This window comes from Falco peregrinus, chromosome 7 (assembly GCF_023634155.1).
Source record: "Falco peregrinus isolate bFalPer1 chromosome 7, bFalPer1.pri, whole genome shotgun sequence".
In the NCBI taxonomy this organism is placed as follows: domain Eukaryota; kingdom Metazoa; phylum Chordata; class Aves; order Falconiformes; family Falconidae; genus Falco; species Falco peregrinus.
The window spans coordinates 8,413,800-8,435,148 of record NC_073727.1 but is presented as its reverse complement, the minus strand read 5'-3'; the positions used below and the strand labels follow the sequence as shown (position 1 = coordinate 8,435,148).

General features: G+C 36.0%; 1 protein-coding gene across 4 annotated transcripts in view; it reads left to right on the top strand.

Annotated features, from left to right (window-relative positions):
• Positions 1-21,349, top strand: part of RYR2 (ryanodine receptor 2) — a 434,719-nt gene that overhangs the window by 388,606 nt on the left and 24,764 nt on the right. For all 4 annotated transcript variants that reach the window (XM_055811085.1, XM_055811083.1, XM_055811084.1 and 1 more), the window contains 11 exons: positions 4,203-4,283; positions 5,258-5,346; positions 6,902-7,030; positions 8,426-8,530; positions 11,360-11,441; positions 12,564-13,867; positions 14,251-14,315; positions 16,118-16,265; positions 17,784-17,870; positions 18,690-18,908; positions 21,063-21,193. In XM_055811085.1, coding sequence (XP_055667060.1) covers positions 4,203-4,283; positions 5,258-5,346; positions 6,902-7,030; positions 8,426-8,530; positions 11,360-11,441; positions 12,564-13,867; positions 14,251-14,315; positions 16,118-16,265; positions 17,784-17,870; positions 18,690-18,908; positions 21,063-21,193 — 2,440 coding nt within the window. The remainder of the gene's footprint in view (positions 1-4,202; positions 4,284-5,257; positions 5,347-6,901; positions 7,031-8,425; positions 8,531-11,359; positions 11,442-12,563; positions 13,868-14,250; positions 14,316-16,117; positions 16,266-17,783; positions 17,871-18,689; positions 18,909-21,062; positions 21,194-21,349) is intronic.

Below are 21,349 nucleotides of genomic sequence, written 5' to 3'. Positions count from 1 at the left end.
AAGGTATATTTTAATAAAATATAATTTTAGAATGAAGTTTGATGTAATAGTAGGTCTCAAAGGACTTTCTATTGAGTTGACTGAGAGTGGTAGACATGCCATAAAATAAATAGCTAGAATGACGGTACAGATCAGGGCTGTTTTCAGCCATTAATAATGTGAAATCAGGAAATATGCTTTTTTCCTTCACCAACCTAGTCACACTTAATGTGGATGTTTAAATTCCACATGATCCACTGTAGCCTACACTGAAGGGGGTGTTTTCCACCTTTATATCACTGTATTTGAATCAGTGTTTACATCTAAAATGGAACTTCAGTAGCTTCAGTTCAGAGACATTGTTGTGTCACTCAGTGAGAAAACAAGTGCTTTTCTTATATGAATTGGATTGTTGAGAAGTCAAAGGCATGTAGCACTCACAGTCCAACCCAATATTGCCCAGGTCTTGTGATAAAAATAAATGCAATTGATTTATCATGGGAGAGCTTTGCTTTTGCTTAACAGCCGCCCAGAAGGAGCCCTGTTCCTTTCTGAGAGCTGAAAGGATTTTTATGTTTCTGTAATACGTAGCATCAAAACATTGTTTCTGAGTAGTAATAGAAGTCATATCTTTTGCCACTGAGGACTGGGGGTGGAAGAGGGAGAGAGAATTATTAAACCTGGATACATGCACTTTCAAGGAAAAAAAACCCATGTATTTAATTTTCCGTTCAATTTTATTTTCAGTTCCTACACATGATACTTCTGTTTCTATACATCACAAACACAAGCTACCAGTTTTGCAAAAGCTACAGGCTTAAAGCCTTCATGTGCGTAGCCACACCATTTACACACAGCATGAGCAATGGCAGCATTTTAACATCTGAGCAAATATATGCCAGAATATATATCGTATCAACAGAAACTAAAGAACATGGTTTCATGACAACCTAAGTCATACTATATGCAGTGTGTATGTTTGTAAGTACATTATCTAGGCAAATCTTTGTATGTACTGGCATGAATTGGTGTGCACAGCAGCAAAGGTTGTTCTGTCAGATTTTATAGAAGGAAATGGATCTGTATGTCAGTTCTGTAGTTTCCAGTGAGGTACCACTTGCCGTCAGGAAGTAACATCTGACAACTAAATTCCTGTCAATACTGACATTGGGTTTCGTCAGATTTTGATCAGCTGTAGAAATTGAAAACCTGGATTATTTTAAATCTTAGTGTCACCAAGCTGTTTGAAACACAGGGGATTTTGCTTCATTTTAAAATATGTAAAAATATTTCTAAAAGGTACAGACCTTTCAGCATATGTGAAATGATGTACCTAAGTGTCTTCTGATTTTGCAGAATTTTGCAATAACTTGTATTATTTTTGTGTTTTATTTACAGTGGAGCTAATTAACAGACCCTTCCAAACCCTTCCAATACTAAAATTGGAATTTATTTCAGAGAAATTCCTAAATTCCAGTGGATATATGAAAAGCAAAAAGATTGCTTCATAGATTAATCTGTACAATCATTTTAACTTGAAACTTCTTTTCCTTCTTGTTCTGAAAAATCTTACACAAGAGGGCAAGAAAAATAGAGGTGGAAAAATATTAAACTGTAACTTATTTTGTAGACCTATTAATACAAACGGCTTTAATTCAGTGATATCTTGATATGCAAGAAATAAGCCATTGGGCCTTCTATGGGCTTAATTTTTCCAATGGTGATATGTCAGCAATTTTCCTTGTAGGTTATTTTTTAAAATCATCACAATCTTTAGCAGTCAAGCTACACACAAACAGGCTCCACCAAATATTTGCCTTTCTGTAATGCTTATTTTTGCAAAATATAAATATTCATCTAGATCAACAAAGCATGTGACTCCAAGCGTAACTTCAAGCGTGACAGGAGTTCAGTTAGAAAAAAAAAGGATATTCTATGCACTGGCCTTATGGCCAGCAACATATGAAAGTATCTTACAGGTCTGAACCTGCAGGTAATGTTGAATAATACATTTCTAGGCACCTCTTGATTTTGCCTTCTCACCTTCTCAGGCATATATTGTATGTATACGTTAATAAGCATTGACAGAAATAGTAGTTCATTTTTCATTGTTTAATTAGCTGAAAGGATTTTCGGTCTTCTGTGACTGAAAAACTATATATATGGTATTTATATCTGGGATAGAGAACAATGTCATGGAGTGTCATTTATAGTATTGAGCTCATTCTTGCAGAAAGAATTGTATATTGTTTGCCATAACCGTAAATGCACAGCTGGAGTTAGGAGGAATAGCATTTTATCTTTCCCTATGTTACAAGAAACTGTGTCGGCATATACTTTGGAGAGATACCTGCTCTTATTACCAAACATCATGTCTTGATAGCAACAGGGAAAACTGAAATGCTGTACTTTTAAAATATTAATATTAGTTTTCAAAAATCATTTGCATCCTAATCCTACCACGTATTGAAGATTCTCACTTCAAAATTCACAGGCTGTGGATTGAAAAGTCCATTAGCTTGAACCCGTAATCATTCATGACTTTATGTACAGTTAAACTGATCATGTTCATGTTTATATATATTCCAGGTTGTACTAAATAGTGTTTACAATTCAGCTGTGTCGTGGTTTAACCCCACAGCTGGGGTCAGCTGTCCCGGCTGTGTCCCCTCCCAGCTCCCTCTGCCCCCCAGCCCACTTGCTGGTGGGTTGGGGAGCAGAAAAGGCCTGACTGTGCAAACAGTGCTCAGCGGTAATGAAGACATCTCTGAACCTTCGACACTGTTTCCAGCACAAATGCAAAACAGCCCCATACTAACTACTATGAAGAAAATTAACTCTGTCCCAGCCAAAACCAGCACAAGCTGTAATAAAGTATTTATAATAATATAATAATTTACAAATGTAGACATTATAATTAGTTATTCACCAATATAACCGTATGTCAGTAATTGTTAATGTAATTATTAGTCGATCATCTTTTTGAAAAAAGCTTTTTTCCCTTAATTTTTAATTCATTTACTCATTCCTCTAGTTTCCTTCTGTTCACACACTAAAAATATTCTTTGTAGACATGAGATTTAGAAGTTCAGATAAAAGCCTAAAGTATCTCTTCATTAAAAAAAACAGTATCCTAAAAATTCTTTTGCAGTTTGCTTACATTTTTATCTCTTTTCCTTTTGTTATCTACATATAGCACTTGGCCACATATTCAAATGACGTGTATTCCTACAAAGTAGAGGTTTTTATGGCTGCTGGTTTTGTTGCCATACACATTCCAAATACTTTCCCAAAGTCCTAGATGGCAATTTCCGTACTTTCAATAGGTGGCCTTTATTGTTTTGAACACCTCTGTTGTTGTGCTCCTATGTCATTTTATTAGCTGTTCTCCATTTTCCTCAGTTGTGGTTGTTTTCCTGGGTGAACGATTGTTTCTCCTCCTCACGTGTCACTGTACAAAGTTAACTGTATGTCCTGATGTAATTGAAATAATGGTGTGTTAATTAAGGCTTTTTACTATACTGTTTCCTGTGAAGAATCAAGAAAATAATTTGAAGGTCTATACACTTGGATATTAGCTATTTACCAAAAAAATGAACTGAAGGGCCTAATTCAGAAAGCACATCGGCATTTGTTCTAATTCTTTGTAAGTTAATTGCTTTATTTTGTCATGGGAGACGAATGTCCAACATCCATTTTGTTACAGCAGTGGACAGGTACTAAATCCTCAAATATTTCAGCCTAAATGATTCTTGAGAATGCACACAGGTGTACATTTCATGGGTTATTTTAGATTATTTTAAAATCTAATAGTTTATTTGAGAAATTATTTTCATTACTGTTCGATGAAATTTCTTTCTGGATTTTTAAATAATTTGTTTGTTGATGAATAGGAACCAAATTAATCCAAACCTAACCTTTGTGTGTAACGCAGCATTCATGCCCAGCAAACTCAAACAAGAATGTAAATCATGGTTTGTTTGTAAAATGTTGCCAAGCTCATGCTGCCATATTTATAAATCAAAAGTTAAGTTTCATAATTATTATTTTCTAACCAGATAACTATCTGTCAAGCACAACTATGTGCTTCAGATAGATTGGTGGTTATATATTTTCTCTCCCCTTCTCTCTTTCTTAAAATTAAATATGGAGGTATTTTTTAGGGGCTGTGGGGTGGTACTTGGCAGCCTGTGATAATCTGCTTCCATCTGGCCTTTCTACAGGAGAAAAAGTGATGCAGGATGATGAGTTCACCTGTGACCTCTTCCGCTTCCTTCAGTTGCTTTGTGAAGGACATAATTCAGGTTTGTGGGCAGGCTGCCAGTCAGCTAAGCCAAGGTGATGGTAACTAAAGATAAAAGCTCTTCATTGCTGAAGGTTTGGCAACCTTCATAAAATATCATGGATCATGGAAGAGCTGCTAGACTGTACATGAAAGGAAAATATTTATTTTTGCCAGTTTTCTTAATCAGCTTTAACTTTCTAGAAAAGATAATGGTTTTCAAAATAACGAGTTTTGGATCTTGACCTCGTAGGAAAGGTAAATAAAGATAGGAAAAGGTACATGGTTTATAACTTCTAGACAGTGAAGGTTCAGAGGAAAAATATATTTATTGTATATTTATATATAAATATATAAGGTATATTTATTGGTTTTTGACATTTGTATGCTTTCTGGTGTGCACTCTTTGGCACAAATGTTAGAATTGTGTGTGATTACAACATAGATGATGCCTTTCTTGAAGAAGTAGCACTGATTTTAAAAATGCAAAACCAAATTAAACAAATACATGATATTAAGCATATTTTTATTGTTAATGTACATTTCCCTGTGTTGTCTGTGTCATTATTAGGGAAGGAAAAAAAAAGGGGGTTTTAGCTCTTGGATGTATTTATGACTTTGTAATCAGGAATTTTACAGTTATGCAAATTAATTTTGCTTTTGCTTAACAAAATACATACTAGGTATAATTCTGATGACATTGATGAAATTCTAGAGGTGTAAAAGTAGTCATAAATGGATGAAAATAAGACCAAGATAAAATTCTGTAGACAAAACAGATAATTGGGCTTCTGGCTTCAGGAGTTCACTGGTATGTGATCTCTGCAATAAAATGCTGGAACTCTTAAAAGATTTTTTTAAAAAAAGTTAAAAAAATCCATTCTTTTAAGCTATACTTTCCTAGATCATGTTAAATCAGAACTAATTAACAGGAGTAGTTGTGTAAGTCTTTAACACTTAAATAAATTGAAATCAAACTTCTATTTGAATTTTTAGATTTTCAGAATTACCTGAGAACTCAAACTGGTAACAACACAACTGTTAACATTATCATTTCCACTGTGGATTACTTACTAAGAGTTCAGGTAGGTTAATTATATATGAATTGAGTAGATGAAAATAATGACTTGCAACTATACAATACTTACTGTTGTTTTAAAATTTATTTAATTTATTTGGATCAGAACGCAGAAGTTTGTACGTGAAACTCTGACTTCCTTTATTTCTCTGGAATTTCCTTCAGCAATACATGATTTGCTGCCACAGAAGTTCTTTTTACAGCAAAATCATCCTTCATCCTTATCAGAAAATACTGTTTTATTAGATGAGCAGATTTATTGGTCATGACATTTATTCTGGTCGCTGTAGCCCACGTTGATGAGAAAGGCTGTAATTCTTTACTGGTTACAGTTGTTCAACAGTTGTTATCTTGTACTGTGGGAGTCAAAGTGACGTAAGTGTGAAAGGCTGATTTCAGCTATTACATGCGAGGTAGCAGTGCAGCCCGTTAACCAAGAGCAGGCAGAAGGTAGATACGTGCTAACTGTGTCAGTGAACACCATTAGGTGGTTGTTGACTGATACTACCCTGTGACTCAAAAGTGTTTTGCGTAGTACAAGTTAAGCTTCAGCTGCTTATTCATCCGTGTTCTGGTTTAGCCTGAACACTAGGATGCTGTACGGATAGTCATGGGGTGGCATGAAGCGAAGCATAAGAACAACACATCATTTTCTAAGGAGGAAAAAAACCCCAAAGAATAAAAACAAAAGCAGAAGGCTAGATTAAAATCCGTTCAACCCTCTAGTCTGAATTATCTCCCTAATCTTTAGGTATGAAAACATTACATTGTCCCAACCCAGTAGAAAGGAAGGAAAAGAAATCTATTTTGTTTCCCGATTGGAGCGTGTGAAAGACATGAAAACATATTTTGTGATAAATGTTAATCACTTCTACCTATTATGCTTATATTTCCGAAGATCACTGTGCATGATATTTTTTGTATGTTTCTTTTTTAATTTACCTAGTTATGTTTCCCCTTTAATGATACATTTACTGGGTCTGAAAATTCCAGGCTTTGAAAATTTGTGTTTTTTAAGTTGCTGCTGTTACCAATGTTGTTTTTTATCCTTATGTGTTCTGCAGAAGTTGTAGGGACAATATAATGTTTTTCATTCCATTGCTTACTTTGTTGAAACTTTAATAAACTTGCCTTTGGGGAAGATGGAAATAAAATAATAGTCATGCACACAAAGCAACATTTGCTCCCACTATTGACTAGGTGTCAAGCACATGGTATAAAAAGAGCGTGTTTAACAAACAGCATGCAGCATGGTAGTACTACCGAGTCCTCTTCAGAATGCACACGGTTGTATTTCTAAGAGCAGATACCAACAGATTTATTTATTTATTTATTTAAAAAATATTTACTTAATTTTATTTGTTTCCTGATTGATTCCCTTGAGGTTCTTTTCAAGAACTAAAATTCTTGAAATAATACTGGAGAATCTTTTGGGGGGACATTTAAAATTAAGTACTTTGCAGAGCTAGAATGCTATCTGGTGTTATTTTTCTTGATGAATAACAGGTTAGAGGCAGTTTGAATCATAATTTCTCTGTGCTTCTCACAACTCTTTTTTTTAGGAATCCATTAGTGATTTCTATTGGTATTATTCTGGGAAAGATGTTATTGATGAACAAGGACAACGAAATTTTTCCAAAGCTATCCAGGTTGCAAAACAAGTTTTCAATACTCTTACGGAATATATCCAGGTAAATTAGTTTCATTGGAATTTTTTTTAGATTTGAAAGAAAATTAATCATACTTTTGGCATGAAGATGTAAGGTAGCTAGATATAACATAGATAGAAACATAACAAATGCACTTATTCCTCAATATATTTTAGTGCATTCATTTCAGTAGGAAGTGAAATCTTGAAATACATATAGCTGTCACTGCTCTTTTGGAACCTTAACAATTTAGTCAAATTTGTAGTTACTAGTAAATAATCATCCTTTGGTTGTATGCAAGACAGTAGAGATTTTGGGTTTTTTTTGGTATTTTGTTTGCTTGTATGTTTGTTTTAATTTAGCCTAGACTGCAGCAGTTTACCCACTTTAAAGTCTTCACTTTTAATCCATTGAGAAACTAAGGTCAATGCAAAACACAGTTACTATTTAGTCAATAGAATATTAGATTATATTTTCTGTCAGGAATAAGGCTGTTTTGAGGCATCACTACTGTGCTTGAAATGCTGAAGTCACACATTACATTTGAGAATTACAGAGATGTACTTGAGGTGGACTCTGCAATAAATGAGATTGGAATCAATTCTTTCAAAATAACAATGTAGCGGTTCTTCCATGATTTGTTAGGAATTCAGTGTAATTTATTTCTTAATTAATTCCGCATGTAAATCAGTCAACAATATTACAGTTTGTTTCTGCATATAAGCAGCAGGTTAGAGAGGATCTCATTAGACTGTCTATTATACTGTTTTCATTCAAATGAAAACAATTATTATGAAAATAGTGTTTTATAATTCATGAATATGAAATGTGATAGAATAGGACTGAATAAATTGTGTGTATGCCTATTTAGTGTATACTTATTTGCAAATCAGAAGTACATTGTTAGCTGGTAAATATTTTATTTCTTATCCTTTGGGGCTTCAAAAGATTTTGTATTCCTGCTTTTCAGAAGTTGGAATTTTTGGAAAAATATTCTTTAATACTGTGTTCTACAACAGCTAGAAAATGCTGGGGAAAAAATAATAATCAGGAGTCTGATTCTGTAATCCCTTTGCCAGTTTTGCATTAACCTTCTATAAAGTTATTCCTGATTTATAGAACTACATAGGAAAGAATCAGCTTGAAAATTTGTACCCCTTGAGCATTTGCAGTTTAAAGTTGCAAGCAGCTATACTTTGTGTGGTTCTGAATTAGTGAACTGTGACTTGGCTAAAACAGAGGCAGAATGGTTATTAGGAATAGGCATTGTTTACAGTCAGTGATGTTATTAAATAGATAATTCTATATATGTTGAATTTTGTATAGCATATTCCAAAGGACAGAGATTTGCACTGCCTTTATATCTTCCTTCCTGGTTTAGCTGAGTTTCATGGAAATAAACTCTGCTTTGCTTTATTTTTGTTGGCTGAAAAATAGGGGCCGTGTACTGGGAATCAGCAAAGTCTGGCACACAGCAGGCTATGGGATGCTGTAGTTGGTTTTCTTCATGTGTTTGCCCACATGCAGATGAAGCTGTCTCAGGTATTTTTTTGCTTTACTGTTTCTTTTTTATCTTACTAACTTTTTTTGTAAAACATAAACAGACTTGTTAATATGTTTGAGTCATTAATAACAACAGTTAATAGGGCAAATATGAGGAAAAATAAGAGGCAGAGGTGATGAAATACAGTTGAGGGAGTAAATTACAAAATCATAGTGAGTGTGGATAGTAGGCCTGTATTTGGATTACTGGCCGCAGGCACGATGATCAGATCAAGCTGCAAATGAAGTTTATCACCAATATTCAGAAGAACTAGCCAGTTCCTCTCTTTCTTACCAAAGTTTTGTCCCAGTGTTTTCTGCGATTTCACGCGAGCCTTTTATGGAGGACCCATCTTCATTGATGTGCCCTTCATTGAACCTTAGCTGCTCATTAGTGAATCCTAGTTCAACACGTGTGTGCATCTAAGCTTTTCTACTCTTAGCAGAGAAAGAAATGGGTGAGTTGCTTTTGGATGTGAGTACTCATTTCATAAACGATAGAAACAGCATAGGGGACCGGCATAGTGGGGTTAAAGTTAGGTCAGAAGAATCCTATTATTAAAGTTTATTTTTAAACTTCTTACCTTTAGAAGAATTACACCTCTTAATTGAATGCTGTGATTCTAGGTTTTTTACATAATTTGACTTTCTCATAAGCTTGTAAAGGATTTAGTTGTTGTTGTTAAGGAATAAGGCTCTGAAGGCTCTGAGGTATTTAGATTTCAGTATTTAGTTCCAAATGTATCCACGTAAATATTATTTGCATAAATTACAGTAGTCTTGCTCAAATGGTTTTCCTCCTTGCCCTTGGGACTTTGTGGCTGGCAGTAGGCTGATTGCTTAGATTTGTAGGCTCGTGTTTCAGGTATGCTCCTCATTCATTATAGCTAAATAGTCTTCTAACAAATGGCATCTCAGTGAAACCTGTTTTTAAAGAGTGATGCGTTGAATTTCTACTGAAGTGTATTTATAAGTGCCTGTAGATTCTCTCCTGGGTTTGGAAAATCTTTGTTGTTTTAAGAATTGAAAAAAATTAATCAATGTTTAGGTAGGCCACGGTGGTGGCTGTTGTGCTTTATTTCTGTGCCACTAAAGCAACACGGAAAGCAGTAGCTATGTGTTGATTGAGAAATATGATATGGCTATTGGCAAGATTTGTTTTTACATTAATGACAAGTTTATAGTCTCAGCTGTGCCTGGAGTGGCTTCGTAGCATCTCAGCATCTCTTAATTACTGCATCTAGAAAATAGTGAAACACATCCTGCCACTTCAGAGAGAGACAAGAAGCTTTGCACAATGAGATCCATTGTAGCGTGTAGTTACTCATGCCTTTCTGTGGGATAACAGAAATACAGTCTACTCTAAATGTATGATAAATAGTGGTGGCGTCTTTCTCTTCTGTGGACCTCAAGTTCTTGACTTTCAGGAGCTCCTTTAGGGGCCAGCAGAGCCTCGGGAAAGACCAGAATTGATAGGGGCTCTTTTGTTCATTTATATTTATTGCAAGAATATATTCATAAGCTTTTCAAATTCTATTGAAATACCAGTTTTCAAAGGTGAATAGTATGGCTAAATGGATTTATAAAGGAGTTGCAATATGGCTTTGTCTGTAAGTAAGAGCTGTCTAGGCTAAGTGTTTGGGTTTTGTTTTAAATTGGGAGTTTCCAAAGCACTTTTGGAGAATATTTAGAACAAGATTTGAACAGAACAAAACTAAATCACTGGTCTGCTTGGGGGTTGCGTTTATTTGGTTTTGGGTTTTTTTTGTTCGGCTTTTTTTGTTTAGTTGGTTTGTTGGTTTTGGTGTTGTGGGTTTTTTGTTTGGTTTTGGTTCTTTTTTTTAATTTTTATTTTTATTTTCCTTCTCTAGTTTTGTACTAGGAAGCAACAAGGTGGTATTGGTCATACTTCTTAAGAAATCTCTGTAAGGCAGAAAATTAAAGTAAAATTTTCAATCTAAATGAACAAAGATCATCCAGGATGTAAGCACCTTTTGAAATAAGATTTAGAATGAAAACTTAAAAGACAAATCAATTAGAAATCTTCATTATTTCCAGCTTGCGCTGTTTTTAATCCAAGATCCAAATTGCCATAAAGTACCTTGAGTTTGTTGTACTCATCACAGAAGTGCAGCAGTGCTCAAGTATTCCTTATCAATGGCATGATGCAGCAATGTATCACTGAGGAAGAAATTAAGCAGTTGAATAAATCTATCCAGATAGATTCCACGTTGAAATCATTGGCAAGTGAATAGGTACACTGAATGAGAAAAAAGATGGCTAAAGGAGTCAGTATCATGTCTATTTAAGGAGATAGTAATGGAACTTTATTAATAAATACTTGGAAATTTTGTTTCAACTTTTCTTTCTCAAAAACCCCAAACTTCAGTGGCCTATAATGGAATCATTCACTTTGAATCATATTACATTTTGAGCTCTATGTGCTGCTGTCATTTTTACAAGTCTTCATAGCTGTAAACGTGATTACACCACCAACAACAATATTTCAGCTGACATGAAACATTACAGAGGCATCTGTGAGCTTGACATAGCCAGTAATTGCTTTAATTTTTTTCACCACTTTCAGTTTTCATTTTGTCTTTATTAAATTACTGTCCTCTAAATAGATGATTGTGTAAATGTTTGATCCTGTAAATGTACTGTAAGGAATCAAGCAATTAAATATATTTTCACTGTATTACCAGCTTTGACACTACTACCTTCTTAATTTCTAAGTCTCATTTTTACAAGGTGAAATATGTGTGGACATATATAAATGTCAAAGAAGTCAATAGATCTCTTATTATATATATTGTGTTCATTATTTAGGATTCCAGCCAAATTGAATTGCTGAAGGAATTAATGGATCTTCAGAAGGATATGGTTGTCATGTTGCTGTCTATGCTGGAAGGTAGTCAAAATTTAGTTTGAAATCCTCTTTCACAGTTGTTCTAGGAAAGTTTTTACCTTTGTGATTTTCTTCATGTGGGAAATAATGGTCTTGTTTTCCTTTGGGTATTTAATTTTCATGTCTTAGTTGTGAGAAGAGTTGTTAGGTCTTAAAGTGAATGGGAAATTTCTATAGTGTAGTTGATATAGTTGATGTTAATTCTGAATGCCATAACTGTATTAAATCCAGCTCTGGTGGAAGTTTTGCTTTATTTCCATGAATTTAGCTTCTCTTTTGGCTTAGGTGAAAAGTTTTTTTGCTATTGAAGTCAATTGAATCAATCCTAAGTTCTAAGAACTGAACCATTTATAAGTCAGTTTATTAACACTTTTACTATGTTGCATTTTTTTGGGGGGTAGTGATCATAGCCATAAAGAACAGGCTTTGATTTGTCTAGTCACTAGTTTTGAGGTCCTTTATAGCTAGTACCTGAAATTATGATTCCCCAGAGAACGTGATCATTATCAAGAAATTCTACAATTTCTTTAGCTCCTTTATGGTATTGAATTAGTACTTCCAATACTAGACTAACTAGACGCACACACAGATGACCCAAAGATCTGTTTTTCCTTTTTGCTGCTTACGTGTATCCTATCGCATTTATTTTCTTGAGCTAACTGGGAGGCCAGTAAACGCTGCATAGATTGCTACTACTCTTAGAAGGTCACTGAGGAGCAAAGTAAATTCTTAGTATTTTAGGCTGTGCTTCATGAACAAACTACTGAGCTACCCATCTGAACTAATGGGACACTGGTTCTGTCAATGTTGCCGTATAGTAAAATTTATAGTATGCTACCTCGTGTTTAGTACTATATTAAATGTAACAGATGTTTCTCTGTTGGGCTTATGAGTTCTTCCTTTCTTTAATGGCAAATACCTAGTCACTTGTGTTTTTCCCAAGTCTTAGGGTAGTGTTATTAATAAAAGATTTCTGATTTTACAGCTAGCTTTCTCATGTGAGCGTGTTAGCCAATAGTTTATCATCTGTACCGCTTGATTATTTCACTCGTCATTATTATACACTTTTCTTTGCCAAAACATTTGCTGCCATCAGTACCTCTAACTTGATGTTATCACATCTAGGTAATGTTGTGAATGGAACTATTGGCAAGCAGATGGTCGATATGCTTGTGGAATCGTCCAATAATGTCGAGATGATTCTGAAGTTTTTTGATATGTTCTTAAAATTGAAGGATTTGACTTCCTCTGATGCATTCAAAGAATATGACCCTGATGGTAAAGGGATAATTTCAAAGAGGGATTTTCACAAAGCAATGGAAAGCCATAAGCATTACACTCAGTCCGAAACGGAATTTCTTCTATCATGTGCTGAAACAGATGAAAATGAGACTCTGGACTATGAGGAGTTTGTGAAACGATTCCATGAACCTGCCAAAGACATTGGTTTCAATGTCGCTGTTCTCCTGACCAACCTGTCAGAACACATGCCCCATGATACCCGCCTGCAAACTTTTCTGGAACTGTCAGAGAGTGTGCTGAATTACTTTCAGCCTTTCCTTGGACGCATAGAAATCATGGGCAGCGCGAAGCGCATTGAACGGGTTTATTTTGAAATAAGTGAGTCGAGTCGGACTCAGTGGGAGAAACCTCAGGTAAAAGAGTCAAAGAGACAATTTATATTTGATGTTGTAAATGAAGGCGGGGAGAAAGAAAAGATGGAGCTTTTTGTTAATTTCTGCGAGGATACCATCTTTGAAATGCAACTGGCTGCCCAGATCTCTGAGTCAGACCTGAATGAAAGGTCAGCAAATAAAGAGGAGAATGAGAAAGATAAGCCTGAGGAACAGGATCCTCGAATGGGGCTCTTCTCTCTCGTGACCATGAAGTCAGCATTAGTAGCTCTCAAGTATAATTTAATGACTCTTATGAAAATGCTCAGCATGAAAAGCCTAAAGAAACAGATGAAAAAAGTGAAGAAAATGACCATGAAGGACATGATCATGGCTTTATTTTCTTCCTATTGGAGCATTTTGATGGGCTTACTACATTTTGCTTGTAGTGTCGTCCGGGGCTTCTTTCGCATCATATGCAGTTTGCTACTTGGAGGAAGCCTAGTAGAAGGAGCAAAGAAAATCAAGGTGGCTGAACTGTTAGCTAATATGCCAGATCCCACTCAAGATGAGGTGCGTGGGGAAGGAGAAGAAGGGGAGAGGAAGCCAGCAGAAGCTGCACTGCCTGCAGAAGACTTGACAGATCTGAGAACTTTATCAGATGAGAGTGATCTACTTTCAGATATATTTGGCTTGGATTTGAAACGAGAAGGGGGACAGTATAAACTGATCCCTCACAATCCAAATGCTGGTTTGAGTGATTTACTGAGCACTCCCTCCTTATCTCCAGTGCCTGAGGTGCAGGAAAAAATCCAGGTAAACTGTACCTTTTATTTCTGCTGTATGTTTCTCTCTTTCATATGTTAAGTATAGTCTTGAAAAAAAACCTTGCAGCTCTGTTTTTCTGGGGTTTGTGACATATATTTTAAGGAATTGCTTGTAATTACTGGTGTTTACCCTCTCGGATGTCATGAACTTCAATTCCCACAGCCTTCTGTAAGTACATAATGTTTTGGTTTGCTTTTAATTTGGTATCAAAATGTCTCTTCATTAATGTAAATTAAAGTATCATCTTCTCTCAGGGTTTAGATTGTTTTTTAAAAAAAGCCTAACATTCTGCACTCTATGTACCCTTTTAACTAACTCTGTACTGTATAATAGTATGTAGACACTTTTTTTTAAAATCTGACTTTCTGTAGGAGCAGGTGAAAGAAGAGGAAAAGGAAGAGAAGGAGGAAACAAAATCTGAACCTGAAAAAGCCGAGTATGTATTACCTTAACTTCTGATCCTTCAAATTGTGGTTTGTTTCACTGAAAAAACAGCTTGATTTGTACTTACTTCTTTGCCTTTAATTTTGTGTCTATTTGTGTTTCACAGTTAGGATTTTTTTCAATCATCCTCCACATCTGTGCACACTCACACAAAAATGCCATGTAAATAGTATCACTCAGATTTTATGAATTTCCCTCTTCCAGCAGCATCCTTTGTAATGCTGATTTAATTTCTTTTAGTATGTGTTTCATTGATTAAGTTTTTCTTGGCAAGTCTGAAAGTTAAAAGAAAATCTCTTGGGAAACATGTAAGAGCACCTGCATTCCAGAGACCTGTTATCTGTCAGTGGTAGAGACTGAATCTGTTTTGCCCTTCCCATTTGGTATGACCTGTTTTGAGTTATTTGGATTTTGCAAAACCTTAATATTCCAAGGTAATTTTAATGAATTACTAACTACTCTCACATCTTTATGAAGAACAAGTGCTAGCATTTGATAAATGATAATTTTAATCAGTTTAGGCTATGTTAAAATAAAAATAGTGGAATAAAAATAGTGGAAAGCAAAACATGATGCTTGGTTTTAACCAGTAAAAGTATGACACTCCATCCCTGTATGTTATGGTTCCTGATACGTGTACAGTTCCTGTAGCTGATATGTCACTGTCAAAATTCTGAGTTCCTTAGTCTCAAGCTCTATCCTTATTGCTGTCCTGGGATGACAAAGACTTGCCCACCCACCACAAAAACTCTTCTTCCTGATCAGTACAGCAAATTGCCAACTTAGCCAGTATAACTTTGTGAAGGAGCGTGTTGCTGACTTTTGAAGGTCGCTTCATTGTTGTTTGCTCCGCTTGCCTGTGTGAGTTGCAGCGGTACCTGTGCTCTCTGTGAGGAGTGCAGTGCCTGCCGCTGTTAGCTGCCCTGAAACCGCTCCTAACAGAAGGCAAACTTTCAAGTGAATTTTCATGTGAAAATTTATCATGTGTATTCTAGTAAGAGAAGCAGCTTAGGACATCAGATATTCTGTTTGTAGATAGGTACAGAGAAATTAATAATGTAACATATACGTTGCCTCTCACTCTGGTTTCGCTTCAAATGGAGTTCTGTGGTCCTTTCATCTGCCATGCTGTCAGGTCAAATGAACTTCTAAGATAATTCACAGTTCCTTAGATCATGTGTTTGGAGAAGGCAGCCCACTAACTATGAATTTCTGTAATCAAGCAGCAGGGTGATAATCACACATCAAATGCTGTCAAGCTTTCTTATTTCTGTCTCCTCCTGGAGTGGGTACTTATGAATTCCTCCGGTGGTCAGAAATGCAGAATTTAAAACTTGGGGTTTGGCTTATAAACGCACGAAGAACCAAAGTTTTCTGCAACCTTTGAGGGAACTGGATAGTTAAAATGCCCGAGGTTGGAAGGGAGCACTTAATCATACAGGCACTCATACATACAGCCGTCAGCTTACAGACATTTGTCAGTGCAGGTGTTAGCTGCACAATAATGAAGCAGACCCTCAGGTAATATGGTTGGCAGATTCTGCCTCTACCAGTTACCAGCTGCACTTCAAGTAAGTTTAATTATCTGTAACTTAACCAGACTGTCGCCCTTGCCAGTGCTTTGGGCTGAAGAGGGATGTGTGTCTCCTTGTCGTTTGTGTGTGAACTGTGTGAGTCATGAGTATATGAGCCTCATGAAAATATGCAATGACCTCTTTCAGAGTGTGATTTTAACTTCTTGTTTAGCAATTTTATTAATTTGAGATATTATTTTGGTTTCATTTGTGTCCTAAGGGGAGAAGATGGAGAAAAAGAAGAGAAAGTCAAGGAGGACAAAGGAAAACAGAAATTAAGACAACTTCATACTCACAGATATGGAGAACCAGAAGTTCAGGAATCAGCTTTCTGGAAGAAAATCATTGCATACCAACAGAAACTTCTTGTAAGCTGTTCTCTAGACTATGCATTTAGCTGTTGGCAGGGATGTGTACCACCATATTATTCTACCAATATAAAGACAAATTTGCATCTGATTAAGCTCATTTTTCTGTCCACCATCATCCATAAAAAGGACGTAAAGGCAAAGATTTAACTGGAATGTTAAAGAAAAAAAATGCATTAATTACTTAGTAGACAAGATATTAGTTCTTTGGGATTACGGCCCAAACTCATCCAAGATGCCTATCCATCACTGGAAAAGAACTGTGCATTTTAATGTGAATAAAATGTCCTGAATTTCCACAGCTGCTTGTGAGCCTGTAGGATTTGTCTTTCCTTGAGAGACAATTTTGGGAAATGACAAGCTCTCCTATAAAAATAATTTATTAAGATACAATGCTTAGCCTAAAATTCATAGGAAAAGAAGCTACAGATTTTTTTGTGAAATAGCAAGTTATTATTTGAGAAACTTCTCAAAACCTGTGGAAAATAAGACAAATTAAAATAGTGTAACTGTATCTGAGAGTATCTCAGTAAAATATGATATCCCCGAGTTTGCTGTAGAACCATTTTAAATCCATGCTTTTGTTATCTAGGAGATTCCATGAATATTCTGTGAAGCTGGTGTGAAATGCAAAGCAAAAAGAAATACACTTCTGCTGTATATCTAATATATACGATTGTTTAGGGCCAGCCTACTTCTAACATGAGTAGCAGCAAAACTACAAAACTGCTCTCACGGTTTTAATAAGGAATTAACTGTTCAGCTTTTGGTTTTAAACTCATTCATTTTTTAAGGCTAATCATGTACCAGTCATGCAAATTTCACTTAATTTTTTTTTTCTAATAGTCTTATTTAATAATTCACTAATAGTCATCTCTGGTTAGGGCTGAAAATATGGAAGAATTCCCCCGTCAGAATTAGAGCATTCAAAATGTGTGCTAGAAAGGTTTGTGACTCATCAGGAAGGGAAAAGGTACATTTCTGCAATCCTTTTGATAGCATCATAATGTGAGAGAAGCTTTGTATTCATGGTACTTAGGTCACAGATGAACTTTCTGCTGTTCTGGTAAAAATGCAATTGATTTTGGGATGGAAAAAGATCTAAAATAAACATGTGCAGACATTTTTGTTTCTTGGTAAAACAATTTCCCATATGCAAGATTATTGAAACAGGGAAGATGGAGATTTCTGTATTACTAGTGCATTAATATTACATTATGTTGTCTCTGTGTTGTCTCTAAGTGTATTGAGAGGATAATGAAAAAGATGTAAGAGGCAATTTAGAAATTCTTCATCCTTTTCTGCATGGAGGGAAGAAAAAGGTCCTTTATCCATTATTGCACATATGGAGTAGGAGAGAATTTGTACATCAAAATCAAAATGTTTGATTTTTTTTTAATTTTCTATTTATAATTCTACATAGGGGAAACAAATGAAGCAAGTCCCATGCAACAACGTAGTAACTGTTGTGGTACCATTATTAGGCAAAGTGTATTTATGTTCTGTTTCTATTTTCAGAATTATTTTGCACGAAACTTTTACAATATGAGGATGTTGGCATTGTTTGTTGCTTTTGCCATCAACTTCATCCTGCTTTTCTATAAGGTAAACTTGTCAAAATGTTACTTTTCAAGTAACATTCAGGTTTTGTAGACAATATACTATGGTAAAACTGCTTAGCCTAGCAGATTCAATACCTGCTTCATACTGCCACTTCAGAAATCTAACACAGCGAGAGCTCAAGTGTTTGTGTGAAGTAGTAATAGACTTCCAGTACACAAATACCTATTCACAAAGTTCTGTGTTGCGACAGAAGCAGCAGCCTGAAAGGCATACCCGTGCCTCAGATGCTCTATTTCACAGTTCAGTGCCTCAGACAAGTGCAGCCTTCACTGGCAACTTAAACTAATACATGTCAGCTGAGATGTTTTCTCATGCTCTGAGGAGGTATGTGCAGCAAGGAGAAGTCACCTCATCTCAAACTGCCTAGAATATCACTAAGCATTGTCAAGACTTCTAGTATTCAGCTCTATTTGGGTCTTCAGACTCGAATCACTTTCTGGCACAGCCCTGCTGATAAAGACTACGTGTGGGAATGTCAGGAGTTGCCTGGGTTTCTTCCGAGAGGGCTGTGCCCTTTCTTGGATTTGAGGTGATAAAATTCTGCATGGCCCGAATTTGCTTCCATAGAAAGAGAGCGGGAGGGTGGGGGGAAGAAAATGCACTCTATCACAGATTGGTGTCACAAGGTGAAAGGGTCTTTGTGAGGTATTCTCTGTGGGCATTTTTATGCAAAACATTCTTTCCTCATAATGATATTGTCCTTGGTATCATTGTTTTCCATTATACTACTTAGCTTGTAGTAGCGTAAGGCTCCTGTCAAAGGAAAACTGCTGCAATATTAAGATTAAGTGATTTAAACAGGTGTCCACATCTGCTGTGACAGAAGAAAAGGAAGTTCCTGTGGTATCTGTTGGGGAAAGTACCAAGATGAACAGCCTGGAGATTGACAACCAGAGGGTCATTGCAGTGCATTACGTCCTGGAAGAAAGCAGTGGCTACATGGAGCCCACACTGCGGATTTTGGCCATCTTACACACAGTCATCTCATTCTTCTGCATCATAGGGTATTACTGTTTGAAAGTAAGAAAAACAGAACACTGTTTTTCCTTCTAGCTTTGTACTTCTTTATCCATGCAGTAGTATAGACTGGAACAAAGTCATAGCAACGTTGCTAAAGCAGGTTGAAGGACTGTGTAAAGAAACACTCTGTTGTTTAGTGTAGCCTACACAGACGTGTATTAGGTGACGTGGGAATTCAGGAAGTTACAGGTCTGAGCCTGGCTTGCTGTGCTGCTACAGCATTTGCACCGTTGCCGTGTCAGCCAATTACAGCAGTAACCTGTATCAGAAACTGCTTGTGACTGTCACAGGCAAGCTGTGTACACATGGCCAGAGGGACCTTAGGTGACAGTGTCTGCATTACTGGTCAGCTGGCTTGTCCGAAAAGCATGAAGGCGTTGTGGGCTACCGCTACCACATGGTGTGGCTCTAGGCAACGCCTACATCTCATAAGCTGGTGGTAGTGCTTTGGCAGGAACTTAAGCATCTTTTAAAGGAATACCTTGCAGAAGGTCTCTGTTAGGGATATAAGAAATAACGATGCCACCGTTACTGGCAAAATGCTGCTTCTGGCTTAGGAAGATCCAATGCCATAAATCTCTTGAGCTGGGAGAAGCATATCTGGGATGTACTTCCCCCATTTTTACACTCTTCCTGGGGCAAACCCTATAGGTCAAAGTGCAAGATAGTACGAAATTAAATGGATCTTTGCTATGACCCAGTGTGGCTACTCCTTTTTCTTTAAAATGTCTTTATCAAAGTTTTTTATGTGGTCCTTGATATTTTTCTTTTCCTCTTTTAATAGATAATATTTTTTCTATGCTAAAAAAGACACAATCTGCATTTGTAGTTGACGCAAATGGTCATACTATGCATTAAGTGGTTGATATTCATATCTACCTTAAGTGTCTCTGCAGGTCAATAAATACTAAAACATGTTTTCCTGTGTCACTGGTTGGCATGCAGCAGGAAAGCTTAGATTTCTGGCTTTTGAGATGTCCTCATATCTTTTTTTTTTTTTTTTTTTCACACTATGACTTTTTATACTACTTTCCCACATTCTTTATTTATACTACATTTATTCTCTGACTAGAAGGGAAAGACATTATCATCATTATTTTCTTTAATGAACCGCCTTCTTTCCAATTCTGAAACCCTGAAGAAAAGACCAAATATGGTTTCTGTCTTTCTTTGGAGATATACTGCTTTCAAAATTAAAAATCTTCAGAATTGCAGGTCTATGTATGAGGTATTTGCTTCTGAAGATTACTCTGCATGAAATCCACTTTTTTTTTTTTCCAATTAGTTGTCTGAAAATAAGATAGGAACTATTGTTACTGTATCTAATGCAATAACCATGTTGCTTGAGTAATCTACTTTTTATTACTATTATTTCACTATACTTACGTCCAGCCTTGACTAGTAATACAGTCAAGGTAGGTAATGCAGGGTGGGTGAATTCTGGGGACCTGCAAAATAAGGAAAGAGCAGGGGTTACCTTTGTTGGTAACAGATTTCCAAGAAAAATCCATTCCGCTGGGTCCACTAGTTACATCTGCCTTCTCAGAATGTTATCCAGCTGATGAGTTGTAGGTAAGCTGTGTCACCTGCTGGCAAAGAACTACAGAGCACAAGTATATAGAATGTGGATGCGATTTAAGGATTTTTCTTTTTACTGCTTCCAGCCTTTCTTTGCTCTCTACTGTGAAACTACTTGTGCTTCCTGCTGTGAAACCTCAAGAATTTTTTTTAGCAAGTGAAAGGCAACCTCTAACAGCTCTGCGTATCAACATGCAATCCAAAAGTGTGATCCCAAATTAATGTTTTGCAACCAGAATTTCTAAGCTTTTAAAAATTATTTTCACTTGACTAACTCTAACAGGTCCATAGCACTGAAGAACTATTTTTATTTGAAGGATCCCTTTTCAGGGTTTTTTGGCCGTCTTTTTACAACTGCGTGGCACACTGTAGTTATATGATTTTGAATGACCTGGTCCTTAAACTCCTATAACTTTGCAGTGTTCTGGGTAATTGTCAAGTCTTTATGGTTTTTTAAATACTATTTTTGCTCTGTTCAGTTTTCATACTTAATTTTTATAACAACCAGCTTTTCTTAAAAATTTGCAAACATGTCGGTGCATTTTAAATAATTCCTGGTATTGTTTTCACCTGCAGGTTCCACTGGTTATTTTTAAGAGAGAAAAGGAAGTGGCAAGAAAATTGGAATTTGATGGGCTGTATATAACTGAACAGCCATCAGAAGATGATATTAAGGGACAGTGGGATAGACTCGTAATCAACACACAGTGAGTTTTTACCTATTCTGTCTCTGTAGCTTTGCAAGTAATTGTTCTTCAATCTCCACAGCTATATGGTCGATTATCCAGCTTGTCTGAGATAAACAATTGTCAGGGATATACTTCTAGCAAGGGTATACATAATATTTCAGACACCTGTTATGC